We start from the raw sequence: 14,613 nt of genomic DNA, 5'->3' as shown, positions 1-14,613 counted from the left end.
AATATACCATATGTCAAGAATCTGTTTTGTTGTTTTTAGTGACAATCCTTTGACAGAGGTACATCATTCTGTCCCATGCACTGGCCAATGAAATTCACCCTTTTTTTAATGTGATCTAAACAAGACAAAGATGATGGCATACTGATAATGTCGCTGAACTAGTTTACTAGAGACCCACGCAAAATGCTGTGGGGACACAGGTTCACATCCCACCGGCTGGAATTTCAATTAATAAAAATGGAATTTAAACCTACATGAAGCTATCATTAATTATTGTCAAGATCTTTAGTGATGGAAATCTACTGTCCTTACCTGGTGTGATCTACATGTGAATCCACAGCAATGTCTTGGCTCGTATCTGCCCTCTGAAATGACCTAACAGATTTCTCTGTTCAAGCACAATTAGGGACAATCAAATACCAGCCAGGGTCATGGGGAGCAAGATGTTCTACTGCAAGGTGCAGTGACAGATGTTAGCATCATTGCCTGCAGCAAGTCATGTGAACAACATTTATCACACATTGTATGTACTCCATTGTATCCTTCCATTCCAGATGATTCCTGGAAAGATTATGTTCCTTTTTCATATATGTTCCAGTCACATATCATATTCATGCAGCTTGGATAGCAGAATGGAAGACCATAAGTATAATGGTCAGCTCTGAAATTTAACAGGATCCAGCTCAGAGTTTGCTGGACTAACACAATGAAAAAAAATCAAAAAAAACTTCTCCGAAAATGTGCAGGCCAGTACAAGTCTCACATTTACCGGTGTTTCTTCAGTCAGAAACAGTTCTCCCATATAACAAAATTGTTGCTGGAGTACATTAGAATATGTCAATCATCAAAGAGAACTAATGGAACTAGAGAAATACAAAAGCAGCATGGAGTTCATCCTTGGATGTTCACTCAGCAGAAATACCAGTATGTACTGCATAGCAAGTTGCTCATTGGGTGGGAAGGCAATGACATAAACACCAATATTCAAAGTTTCACACTTTCTATTCCGAAGTGTAAATAATTTGCTGAAACCAAAATAAAAAGAAATTATTTCAAACCTTTGTCCAGCATTATTCCCAGCATCAGCAGCCATATAGCAACATATTTCAATGTATCAGCGCAGTCCTCTAATGAGCACTATGCAATTGAGATGGATTGTCACTTGATAAAATCTATACGTACAATACATTTTTGAAGTATCCCTTAATGATAAAAAATGTAACTGTAACTTGGCTCATGCACGTGTAGGACCACAAGACATATTCATACCTTTCTTTTAACAAATTATAATACAATATTATTGGATAAATTTTCATTAATCCCAATATCTTTTGCAAAATATGAACTGTGTCAGCTCCCATTTATCTGTATGTTTTTATTGCTTTTAGTTACGTTGACCAGCTTTTGTTATTAATCTTCAACTATTGTACTTGCAGCCATCCTAACAAAGCTCTAACACATGAAATGGACTGATTTCATTAACTGTGTAATTTACTGTGGTGCATTTGAAAGAAAAGTAATCCAGTTTTTCTATCAGACAACAGCCCAAAAAGTAACAATTCCTAGTTTAAACTTCATCGTCCACACCTCTTTATATAAAGTTCTGAAGAGAAATGAATCTGAAATGATAAGGCACAATAATTCAAGCACAAAACTTCATCTTCTCAGCTGTAACTACTTAAGTTTTCATTCTTTGCAAGTTGTCAAATTAATGTTCTCAGCATTATACAGATCAAAAAATGAAATGAAAACAAAACACTTTTCCTCATCTTTTCTATCATTTTGATCTATAATTATTGCAAAGACGGTCTTCTGAACATATTGTAACATATTTCTATTTTTCATTTTCAGCCCTGAGAATTGCATTTATACAGAAAAAATAACAAAAAAGTAGCATTTGTATTAACATCTTTATATAATTTGAATCTAATGCATAACTACCAAAATATAATATTGTTCATAATGTATCAAATGCACAATGGTCATTTTCTGTCTTCTTCCTCTGCCTCATTAAGTCTTGCTGAATTACAATTTTTCTGGTACTCACATCAGGATTCTGTTATTAAAAGAAAAAGGACAGACTTGCATTATACAGCATTTCTCGTGGTCATTGGATGTCTCAAAACATTTTAATAATGTTAAATAATTTTCGACGTGTAGTCACATCATAATATAAAGATGAAGCAGGCAATGTGTTCAGCAAGCTTTCACAAACAGTTGTGATAATGACTGGATAATCTGTTTCTGTGATGTTGACTGAAACATTAATCCTGGCCAGGACACCATGGGCAACGCCGCTTAGCTTTATGTGGCCATGGGATCTTTGACACCCTTCTAAGCATTGAGCTTGAACCTGCATTTAATTGTTTCATCCAAAAAGTAGCACCTCTAAAAATGCTCCCTCAGTACTACACTGGAGCGTCAGCCTTGAATTTCGTGCTCAACTCCTAACCGAACTTGAGCTCAAAACTTTGTGAATCGGACCCTAACATGCCACCAAATGAAATATGGCTGTTCCTCCAAAGGGAAGCAAAGTATTAAAGTGCAAGGCTATTTAATATATGGTACTGTTACCATTAGGTCAAAATATTAGTACTTCTTTCTGGCATCAAATCAGGCCATAATCCTTGTTGATCATTGAACTAGAAAGAGGATGCCAATACTCTCACTAAGCTGAGCACATGTGGAGCTACACAGCAACCTGGAAGTACCATGCAAGACTTGTTCAAAGTGTAACACCATGCATCTACAAGTAGATGCACAAAAAGATGCAAGGTCAAATAATATTCAAAACATGGTTTGGCACAACAGCAACATTAAAGAGAAGCAATAGAGGTTACCCACTAACAAGTCTTATCTACAATCTTTCTAAACAACATTTACATAAGAAAGCTTGAAAAGAGGCAAATCCATTTGGTCTAATCAAGTCTATTCCTTTCAAGGATTATGTACACATGTATTGGAGTTGAATCATTGGTATAATGCCTTGCAGAAAACATTGTTGTGTCCCATTGCGTCCAAGTCCATTTTGAGTTTGATCTGTATGTGGACATTATATTTATGAGGAGGACCGATACTAAGCCATGCATCAACTTTAAGATGCATCACCCTAGAAGTTGTCAATGGCTCAAACTGATCTGGATGTAGATTGAGAGATCATGTATGGACTTAATTCATTTGTCTGATTTATGCAAATCAAAAATGGCTATTCGAGCAATGTAGAAAGTATCTGCCGTCTATTCAGAAGAGCCATGTTGGCATTATTCCTCTCAAATGTCAATGTAAAGAATTTTAAACCCATGAAAGGCAATGAGCTTGTTGTGTGTGGACTTCACCACATTGTGACATTTGCATGCATAATCTCATTGAGGATGTTAATGAGGTAGTTTAGTGGTTAGACATGCATTGACTTTGGCATGAAGTTTGTGTTGGTCATTCTTCTTGGGATGCATAAACTAGATCATAATATATGCTTCAGTTCTTCAGTGGTATGTGAAATTGACCACATGTACAGTTAGTTAGGATCCCTAAGCTGGCTACACACAATTATTTCCTGAACTTCATCCACATGATTGTACTTTAAGGGTGCTACCTTGGCAAAATACTTCATATTGACTTTGGCTGAACCCTCTTCATGTGTGTTGAGCTTTTTGCTACATCTTGTTCTGCTCCCAATAATTAGACTCCCTGCACATTTTTATTCAGTGCTTCCTTGCGAGCTACAGCTTGCATGTTTCATAGAATGCTGGACACTGTTTTAGTAAATGGGATAAACCATAGCTCGTTTATGATTTGGGTTGTATATTGATTTTGTCTACCATTGCTATTGTTGTGCAGTCAAGGGCCTGATGGCTTTGCAGTCCTGTAACAATAACTCAAAGTAAGTTAATACTAGACAATCAAAATGGCTTTGACAAGGAGGTCATGTCTGACAAATTTAATGAGGATGATAATCCACAGGCAGTGGAATACGATTGTTCTGTGGATGTTGTACATTTGGACTTTCAGAAAGCATTGGATACAGTGCCAAATGGCAGGTCGATTAGCAAATAAGAAATGTTTGGGATTGATGGGTCCTTGACAACATTGATTAGAAGTTGGTTAAAAGATAGGAAACATAGGCAGGTGTAGATGGGCATTTCTCAGAGTGGAGAGGAGTTGATTGTAGTGTTCCCCAGGGATCAGTATTGGGGCCCTTGCTTTTTAAGATTTATTTAAACTACTTGGATGGATGTTGAGGGCAAAAGATCTATGATTGTACAAAGCTAGGGTGAATAATGAAGCATGAGGATGATGCTGAGCAACTTCAGAGGGACATTGATAATTTGTCCAAAAAGGCAGACGCCTGGCAGGTGAACTTCAATGTCAAGGAAATGTGAGGTAATGCATTTTGACGGAAATATGGAGAGACAATACAGGGTCAATGAGGGACCTCAGGGTTCATATGTGTAATTCTGAAATGGCCAGGCAAGTTGAAACAATTCTTAAGATGGCTTATAAAATACTCAGGATTATACATTGAGGCATAGAGTATAAAAGCAAAGAAATGATGCTACACCTCGAAGAATCATTGGTCAGACCACGCGAGTATTGTGTTCATTTCTGGGCACTTATTTAAAGAAGGATGTTAACACCCTGGACACAGTGCAAAGGACGTTTACTGAAATGATACCAGGAATGAAGGATTTTAGACAAGATTAAAAGGTAACCTTATTGAAATGTTCAGAATTATGACTTTTAACATGGTTAAAAAGAATATTCTGTTTCTACTAGTTGATATGTCAGTGATTAAGGGCTACACTTTCAAGATTGTGCGCAAGATAGCTTAGAGTGAGACGAGAAGAAACTCCTTACCCTGAAAGTTGTTAGGGCTTGGAATGCACTGTCTGGGAGAGTGGTGGAGGTATATTCAAATGATGTTTCAAAAGATAGCTGGATATATATTTTAAAGTGATGTATTTAGCCAGCTACAGAGATAGGACTAGAGATTGGGACCAGCTTGGTGGCTCCCTCAGGATCCGGTAGAGAGACACACAGAATCATAGAATCCTTACAAAGTGAAACAGACCATTTGGTTCATTGAGTCTATACCAACCCTCTAAAGAACATCCCACCCAGACATGCTCCACCACCCTATCGCTGTCACCTTGCATTTCCCACAGCTAACCCACTTAGCCTGCACATCCCTGGATACTATGGGCAGTTTAGTATGGCCAATCCATCTAGCCTGTACGTCTTTGGACTATGGGGAGAAATCAGAGCACCCAAAGGAAACCCACACAAACACTGGAGAATGTACAAATTCCACACAAGGATGGGTTCAAACCCTTGTTGCCGTGAGACCACTGAGACACTGTGCCAAATTGTGCTATGAAGTATTCCATAAGTCGAATAACCTTCTTCTGTACTGTACAATTCTATGACTCTATGAATGGAATACATTCACAGATCATTCTACTGATAAGTTGTTGTGGTGCAAATGAGTGCAAGCACTTTAAATTAATTACTGCTTGCTTGTATACTTCTGTCCTGGACTCAACAATGTAGCGGTGTTTAGTAAAAAGCCCACTTTCTCACGTTTCAGAGAAGGATTCAACAGTGATGTGGAGCTTCTGAGTGAGTATACACACACGCTTCTTTTCTTCCTATTTCTTTACAATTTCTATCACAATCCTCCTCACAGAACACAATGTTCCCAAGTTTGAGTCGTCTGCAAATTTTGGAATTGTGCGCTTTGTACCCAAGTCTAAATCGAGCATGTAAGTAAAGAAATGTCATGGCCTTAGTATTGGTCCCTATAGTACACCCCTGTATACCTTCTACCAGTCCAAGAAAAAACTGTTTGCCACTACTCCTCATTCCCTGTCATTTAGCCAACTTCAAACCTTTTATGTGACACCTTTCAAACCATTTTTGGAAGCCCATATACCACCGCATCAAACATATCACCCACATAAGACTTCCCGTTACTTTATCAAACATGTAGTCACTATAATTGTACACAATCTGCTTCTAATAAATCTATGTTGTTTTTCCTTAATGGATTGACATTTGTCCAAGTCAAATTAATTTTGTCTTGGATTAACACTTGCTAAAGCTTTCTCACCAAAGTTAAACCAACCGACAATTGCTGGGTTATTTTTACACCAGCTTTTGAACAAAGAACACCTTTGTTCTCTGGTTCTCTGGCATGAATCACTTATCTGAAAAACATTGCAAAATTATGGCCAGAGCCTTTGCAATTACCACTCTTAGTTTCCTCTGCATGTTTAAATACATCCTATCTGGTCCTGTTGATCTTTATTAAATTTTTAAACCAATTTTATCCCTGCCTTCATTACAATTTCGGTAGCACTGTTTTCATCAGTCTTTAGCAAGAAAAAGGTATTTATTTAGTATCTCAGTCATGCCCTCTGCCTCCAAGTGCATAATCCCTTTCTGGGACCTGGGTTCAATTCTAGCCTTGGGTGACTGTCTATGTGGAGTTTGCATATTCTCCTACCAAAGTCCAAAGACATGTAGGTTAGTTGGATTGACTGTGCTAAATTGTCCACAGTGTCTCGGGTGGCAAATGCAGGGATAGAGTAAGGCGTGGGTCTGGATGGGATGCTCATCGGAGGGTCGATGTGGACTCAATGGGCCAAATGACCTGCTTCCACACTGTAGGGTTGCTATGATTCGATGATTCTGTGCTCCCTGATTCGCCCCAAACTTCCTCAGACTACTTTTTTACAATTTATATACATACGTAGGATTTTTGGATTCCCTATTACGTTAGTTGTCAGTTTCTTCTCATACATCCTTTTGCCTCTCTTATTTCCTCTCCCACTTACTCTCCGAATTTTCTTTAGGCACCATGGTTCTCACTTGTACTATCAACCTGACATCTGCATATATGTCCTTTTCCTGTTTCTTTCTATTTTCTATTTATTCATCATTCAGGGAGCTCAGGCTTGTCTAAACTTTCCTCCTTGTAGGAATGTATTTAGACTGTGCTTGAAGCTACTCCTCTTTCAAAGCAGCCCTAGGTTCTGTTACAGTCTTGCCTGTCAACCTTACGTTTCATAGGTCCTCCACCTACATGAATTGGTTCTCCTCAAACTATGTATTTTTACTGTAGACTATTCCCATTTTATTTGTAGCTAATCTAAGTCTAATGATACAATAATGATGAAGTGAATTGTTCTTTTATCTTGTTGTAATATTTTCATCATCCTATACCCTATAAACGTCATACCTGCACTGGAAACTACACAGGTCTTCCTGCATTTGTCTTCAGTATCAAAACGATTAGCATTTCCATTGCAGCCACCGTACCAAAACTGTGCACAAGCATTGGCCTGTTTGTCATAATACCATTTAATTACATAGTCACGACATGTTCCTTGGTCCAAGTGGAGTTGACAGAGAGGGTCTAGAAAAAGAAGTAATTAGCATATTGGAACTCAAACTGCAACTGTTAGTCCAGCTACTAAAGCAATTAAGGCATGTTTGAAAAACAATTGTTTATCAATGCAAGTTTATTATAGATTTTATACTTGGAATCATAATGTTTTGTAAAATTCAAATAGAATTCATACCAGCAAGTGCAGTATATAACTTTCCCATGTAATGTCAAAGAAGTATCTATACATTAAAGGCCTTCTCACAACTTTTGGAAATATATGAAATGCAGAGACTTTTCTCGATACACATTTGGCAAGCATTTTGTTAACATCCCCAAAAAAAACAATGAGGTGAACCTGCTTTTTTGTTGCTTTGAGTTAAAGATAAATATTACCCAGGATTTTATATATTTCAAACAAGTATTTTCTATACTGGAAAACTTCTTTGGGCTAATAATGCCAAATGTCAAATAGATCATAATGCAACACTCAATTCAACTCTCTTTGTACAATTTAAGCTTGCTAAGCCAAGCTTTCAGTTTAGTGCTGAACAACTGCATTTATTTCACTGCCTTCCTTTGAGATTATTCCAAATCAACGAAAGCAGTATCCTTCCATTATCCTAGCCACCAATGCTAAAATTCAAACCCGTCTCAGATAAATGTACTACATTTTAATCTACCATGGCACTTAATCAGTCCAGTCATCAGGCTTTGATCATAACTTATGCCGCAGATATAAAATCACAATTTTACCTGAAACTGTTATTTTTACTGTTGGGGATATTGACAATGTGGATTCTTTCACTGGTTTAACCAGTTGAGAGTGTAGACCTGGAACTTGTTGACTGGTTGAGATGTAGCTACCACCCTTTGAAGTAGTTGACAGAACCCGAAACTTGTAGTCCTCTTTCTCCTTATCATGTGCTTCTGGATTTTGATTCAGCTATATGATATAAGACATCAATCACTCCTTGTGTGTGCGAAGAAGATATTTTAATTGCAATCAAAATTATCGTCCGCAATAGTTGTGTTATTTAGTTTGGACTTTTGAAAATGTTTCATTCTGTATCTCTGTTGCTTTACTGAAGTTTTCACATGTGGCTTGATACATCAAAAATATTTGCCAACAGTTCCACGTTATGAAGAAGCATCTTGGTGAATACATTTTTTGTTAAATTGTAAAACATTAATGCAGAATAGATAAGATGAATTGATACCTGTTTAGAGACCTTTGAAGACTTTCCTATTGAGATGGATCCAGATAGAGATGGCTTGACTTGCACAGTTATTTTCATCTTCCCAGATGCAATTGTTTGTGTAGGTTTTGGAGAACTTAACTCAAATTCATTTCTGCTATGTGTAGGACTAGGAACGTAATATAATGGACTTCTGTTTGTTATTACTCCATTTCTGACACGATTGTAAATCAATGCACCATTTTCATCTTCACAGAACTGTCTGACCAATTTTGATTCCAGAGCTAAAAATGGGAGAAAGGATAAATATTTTTTATTCTTGCAATTCCCATCACAGACTTGGTAAAATCCTTTCTTCATGAATACCACCCAAGTCTTTAAGATCCCCTTTCAGCCAGCACAGCCCACTGATATAAACACAGCAATAGTCACACTACAATATGACTGGACAATTGGAAGATACACGATTAGTTGGAAAAATATTTCTTTGAAGAAGCATTATATTGGAGTCAAATTATTAACTGTGTTCTTCCCTCTCCACAAATGCTGCCAGTCCTGCTGAGTTTCTCCAGAATTTGCGTTTTTGTTGCAGATTTCAAACATCCACAGTTCTTCCTTTTATAGTATTCTTATTGTTGAAAGTCAAGCTCATGAATTTTTTTGACCTTACTGCAGGTGCGACTCCATGGGCGACCACTGGGAAATGTGTTTCAATGAGCTAAGATGGTCTCTACTAAATTTTGCAAATGCATATTCCTGCTTTGTTAAAGATGAAACAATAATGTCTTATAATAACTGCAATACAACCAAGATTAAGTTTCAAGCTTAATCTATAGTTTGGACAACTGTAATACGATCACTGCTGATTTCTTAGCAAAACAGTAATTGTTCCATTTACCACCTTAAGTGTGAACATGGGAAAATATTATTGGAAAAAATATCAAGTTTTGATATGGCAAAACAATGGCACAAACCTGCAAGGGTATTGAAATCATCAATGAGGTACATATGCTCAGTATCAGGATCTGAAGCAATCAGGTTCAGCTCACGTAAGAATTCAGCTTGAGTTGGGTCTGTGGTATTTACAATACCAATTGCAAACATCTCTATGTTTGCAGCATGAGCCTCACGTACAGCAACATCCAGTTTAACAGTCTCCCTTCTGTCTGCCTGTCCATCTGTTAATACTATAGCAACTTTCTTCACACCAGGCCGAGCTCCATAGAATCCCTCCTGTGTTGCTTTGCGAATGGCAGTTCCAGTATGTGTGCCTTCTCCCATGTATAGCATTTTCCTGATTGCCTGTTTGACATCTTGCTGTGTAAGGTGTCGACTTAGACCAAATTCTAATCGTACTTCCAAGCTGTAGAGCACAAGACCAATTCGGGTGGCATTTCTACCAACCGTGACTTTGTCAACGAGTGCAGTGACGAAATCTTTTACGATTTCAAAATTATCTGGACCCACACTCTCTGAACTATCAATCACAAAGACAAGTTCCATTGGTCTTTCTTTACATTTAATTCCACAACCTGTTAAGTAAAATAATTGAAATAATGCATTCATTACAAGTAGATACTATTTAAGAAGTGTCAGCATATTAAAGTTATCTTTAAAACAGATAAATAAGCTTAAATTATTAATAACTAATGTAGTACTGTTAGAAATAACAGATTAATGCTTTGGTGAACAGGTCCCATATAAACTTCCTGTCATTGCTAAAAAGCCAGGCGACAATTTGGATAGTAATATAGATAGAACTACAATACATTGAGTACATTTGGCGATAGAACAATTCAGAAATGTTGACAGGCATACAAATATATGAAACATGAGCAGATGTATGCCTTTTGGCCCCTTGAGCTCGGTCTCCCATTCAACAGATCCTGATTAATCTGTTTTGAATTCCACATTTCCATCTTCCCCTGATGACTCTCAATTCTGCCTAACAAAAAACTATCCACCCCCATGTCAAAAGTACTTCATGACCCCAGCCTCCACCATCTTCTGAGACAGAGTTCCAAAGTTGCGCAATTCTCAGAGAGAAAATAAACTCATTTCTGTCCGTAAGGACAACTCCTAATTATTAAACAGCACCCTTTAGTCTTGAACTGATCCACAAGCAAAAACATCATTTAAGTATCACCATGTCAAAACCAACTAGGATCTTCCACACTTCAATCAAGTCTCCCCTCACTCTTCCAAATTGCAATGGAAATAGGTCCACCCTGTTCAACCAATCTTTATAAAAGAACCCACTCATTCCAGGCATCAATCTAGTAAACCTTCTTTGAACTGCCTCTATGCATTTACCTCCTTCCTTAAAATGCAACAAAACAGAATACAGTGTTCAAGCTGCGCTCTCACTGTATAACTGAAACAAAACACCCTTACTTTTATGATCAATCCCTTTCATAATAAAAAAAGCATTATGTTAGTCTTCTTCATTATGTGATATACCTGCATAAATACTTTGTGTGATTCATTCAGTTGAATGCCAGAATTCCTCTGCACTTGCGAATTTTACAGTTAATCTCCATCGAAGTAATAATCTGCTTTTCATTCTTACTGCGAAGTGAACGAATTCATATCTTCCCATGTTTACTCTATCTGCTAGACTTTTGCCTACTCACTTGACCGAGCTAGATGTGTTTGTAAACTCCTTATATCCACTACACAACATGCTTTCCTGCCTATCTTTGTATTGTCGGTGAAGTTAGCGATCATGTCTTTGCTGCCTCATCCTTATAAGCGATGTAAATTGCAAAATGTGTGGATCCAGTGCAGATGACTGTAGAACTCTACTTGTCACACCCAGCCAGTCAGACAAAGATCAATTTATGCGTTCTGTTTATTTTCTGTGTGTCAGCTAGCCAGTCTTCTATCGATGTTAATATGTTATCCTCAATACTATGAGATTTTATTTTCAGCAATAACTACATCAAAGGTGACTTCTTAAAAAATGCTTTCTGGAAATCCAAGTACTGTACATCTGCAGGCTCCCCTTTATCCATTATGCATGTTAGTCCTTCAAAGAACTCCAATGAATTGGTTGCACGTAATTTTCCTTTCATTCCCAGGCACAAAAAATGATTTAAAAAATGATTCTACCCATGAGTTTGAATAATATCTAGAAGAAAATCTTATTTTTTTCTTTTCTAAAGTGATAATCACCATCATTGGTCTTACCAATTATAACTGCTCAGAATAGATGGTACCATGAAAACATAAAAAGAAATAGACCAAAAGATGACAGATAACTTACCACAGATTTCCTTTATCATTCTGATGATGTCCTCTCTCTAATTATATTTTTTAGAAATCAAATATGAAAATAATTAATTAATTGTTACAATAAAACCTCTGTACCAATAAGAAACAAGACACAAAAATACTCATAAGCCTGTACTGGAATAATTTATTTTAAGAAGTGCAGTTTGTGAATTTGTTCATGAATTGTGATCATGAAAATGGAGAAAGAAAATGCTGGGAACTGAATATTTTCCATATGTCTACACATTTGTAATGTTACATATAGAGGTGGGATACAGGAGGGATTGATATTTTATGCAATACATGTCATTGTTTAGCTAGAAAATGGAGGCAGAGCAGAGTGTATTTTGATCAGCTGGTTAATGCTGGACCTCACTTGCGAATACATAATGCTCATTACAATTATGGGAAGCAGAAAGTGATTTAACTTGTCATTCCAGCATTTCTCCATTTGATAGGCAAGTCATCTAAAATAGATGAAAACATGAATATGTGATGTCATTGTCATGTTCAATGATTTTCTTTTGATCATTTTGGCAGGGACCCCTGAAGGGTCTAGGCCCGAAACGTCAGCTTTTGTGCTCCTGAGATGCTGCTTGGCCTGCTGTGTTCATCCAGCCTCACATTTTGTTATCTTGGAATTCTCCAGCATCTGCAGTTCCCATTATCTCTGTCTCAGACACAGTAAAGGTGACAAAGGCAGTCATGTCAAACAAAGACTGTAACAAAGATGGATTGCAGCGGTCTAGGTAAAAATGAACTTGAAGTCAAACACATCCTGCGATAGGGGAAAGAGTGCAATTGTTATTTTTGTTATTATGTAAATGCAATTATGCTACGAACTGATGATGAACCAAGTTAATCTTAATTGAATCTGAATTGTGTTTTATGTTCATTTGCTGTGAAATAAAGCAGCTCAACTAATTTATATCTGGACTTATCTTACCAATTGTTTACTCAGTTTGCTGCCGGGGAGATTGAGAAAAAATATGAATGCAAATGACACACATATTGACCATATATAAATACTAAAACTGCTCAGAAAGTGTAAAATGAAGTCTGACCAAGGCAATAATGAAAATCATGCATTCTCAATTTAAACTAATTTGTTTTCAAATATCATTTCTTGTGCACTGTTCTGGGGGTAAAAGTAGCAAAAGAAGCATTATTAATTGTCCTTCAATGTATTCAATATGAATCATATCATAGTCACTTAAAGGTGGTAGGTTACCTTCGGTGAGGTACATTAACAAAGTGTCAGAATTTACAAACAATTCAGTATTTCTAATATTACCCCACAAATAAATAATTTCATAACTTGCTGTGATTAGATTTGAATTTGAAACCTGTGGGTTAGTGGTCCAGCTGCTTAACAGTAGACCAGAACATTCAGAACAGATATTCAGTTGACTGAATATGCAGAATCCAAGTACAGCACTAGTTCTGAACAAATAATTTTACCCAGCATACTGTTATATAGCAAAACTACTATGAGGAAAAAGGAATTTCCTTTGAGATTCTGCTGTCATTTAAAATAGTGCCTTGTGCCACCTATTAGAAAATGGCAATGATTTGGTTAGAGTTAATAGGAACTGCAGGTGTTGGATAATCTGAGATAACAAGGTGTAGATCTGGATGAACACAGCAGGTCAAGCAGCATCAGAGGAGCAGGAAAGCTGACGTTTCGGGCCTAGACCCTTCTTCAGAAATTTCTGAAGAGCGCTGCTGAAGAAGGGTCTAGGCCCGAAACGTCAGCCTTCCTGCTTCAACGATCTGGTTACACCATTCGTAGAGTTTTCCAACCAGCCCTATTATAAGGTAAACAGCCTAAACTCCTGAAATATTGTATTAAAAACATTTGGTTTTGGACTCCTTATATTGACTTGGAGTAGCCCCTGCCAGCCTCAAAAGGGAGCTGTTTTCAGGATTTTCTGAATGCATGGGTCATCTGGATCCTTTTTGTGGCCATAGGAAGTAGGAGCCCTACTACTAACTGCTGAAATGTCAGTGAATACAGTGAAGGAGAATACCACTGGATGCGGTCCCTGATAGCTGCTTGGATTGTTGTCTGCAGATTTTTGGGGCTCACAGCTTCCTCACAAGTTACAAATGTATTTGTAATTCACTATTCCTGGAAATGGCGATTAATTTACATCAATAGATGTAGCACTTTGTCACAGAAAAATACAAAATAGCTATATGCCCACCAGGATTGGTCAGTCTCTGGTTGGACCTTCCAAATTGTCCAACTGACAACCACCTGTACCATAGCTCTGCAATATTTTCTCTTCCAGTAATAATCTGATTTACTATGAGGATATTACTGGATCGCTTTTGTGTTCCTGGTCATAAGAACTCACAGTGTAAAAGAATATGTTCTCAAGCACCGCTCCCCCCAACTTTCTGTCAGTCATTTTCAATCTGTTGACGAACTCTTCCACCATTGGAAGTAACTTTTTTCATATTTATTCTAACAAAATCATTCAAGATTTTAAACATTTCCATCAAATCTCCTCTTAACCTTCTCTGCTATAAGGGAAGTAGGATCTCCATGTTCTCGTAAATCTCTTCTGCACTCTAAGCCATGACAATCTACCTTTCGATTGAAAGCAATGCTTTAGCTGAGCATATTTTCCTTGCTTTTTTTTTTAAAACGCAAAGCTGCCACTAATAAGGCCTAGAATCGCATACACTTTTTAACAGACCTCTCCGTTTTTAGTGTGACCTTCAAAAGATTTGCATGCATGCATTCACTTT

General features: G+C 37.2%; 1 protein-coding gene across 2 annotated transcripts in view; it reads right to left on the bottom strand.

Annotated features, from left to right (window-relative positions):
* Positions 1–1,896: 1,896 nt before the first annotated feature.
* col28a2a (collagen, type XXVIII, alpha 2a) overlaps positions 1,897–14,613 on the bottom strand; it is a 98,934-nt gene continuing 86,217 nt past the window's right edge. For both annotated transcript variants that reach the window (XM_048535338.2, XM_048535337.2), the window contains exons 31-36: positions 11,849–11,885; positions 9,558–10,115; positions 8,605–8,867; positions 8,141–8,330; positions 7,238–7,414; positions 1,897–2,056 (exon numbers count right to left, since the gene is read on the bottom strand). In XM_048535338.2, coding sequence (XP_048391295.2) covers positions 2,049–2,056; positions 7,238–7,414; positions 8,141–8,330; positions 8,605–8,867; positions 9,558–10,115; positions 11,849–11,885 — 1,233 coding nt within the window. In that variant the 3' untranslated portion in view covers positions 1,897–2,048. The remainder of the gene's footprint in view (positions 2,057–7,237; positions 7,415–8,140; positions 8,331–8,604; positions 8,868–9,557; positions 10,116–11,848; positions 11,886–14,613) is intronic.

The sequence above is a fragment of the Stegostoma tigrinum genome, chromosome 7, assembly GCF_030684315.1.
Source record: "Stegostoma tigrinum isolate sSteTig4 chromosome 7, sSteTig4.hap1, whole genome shotgun sequence".
Lineage (NCBI taxonomy): Eukaryota > Metazoa > Chordata > Chondrichthyes > Orectolobiformes > Stegostomatidae > Stegostoma > Stegostoma tigrinum.
Note: the sequence above shows the minus strand (reverse complement) of the source record. Positions and strands in the feature narration are given on the sequence as shown.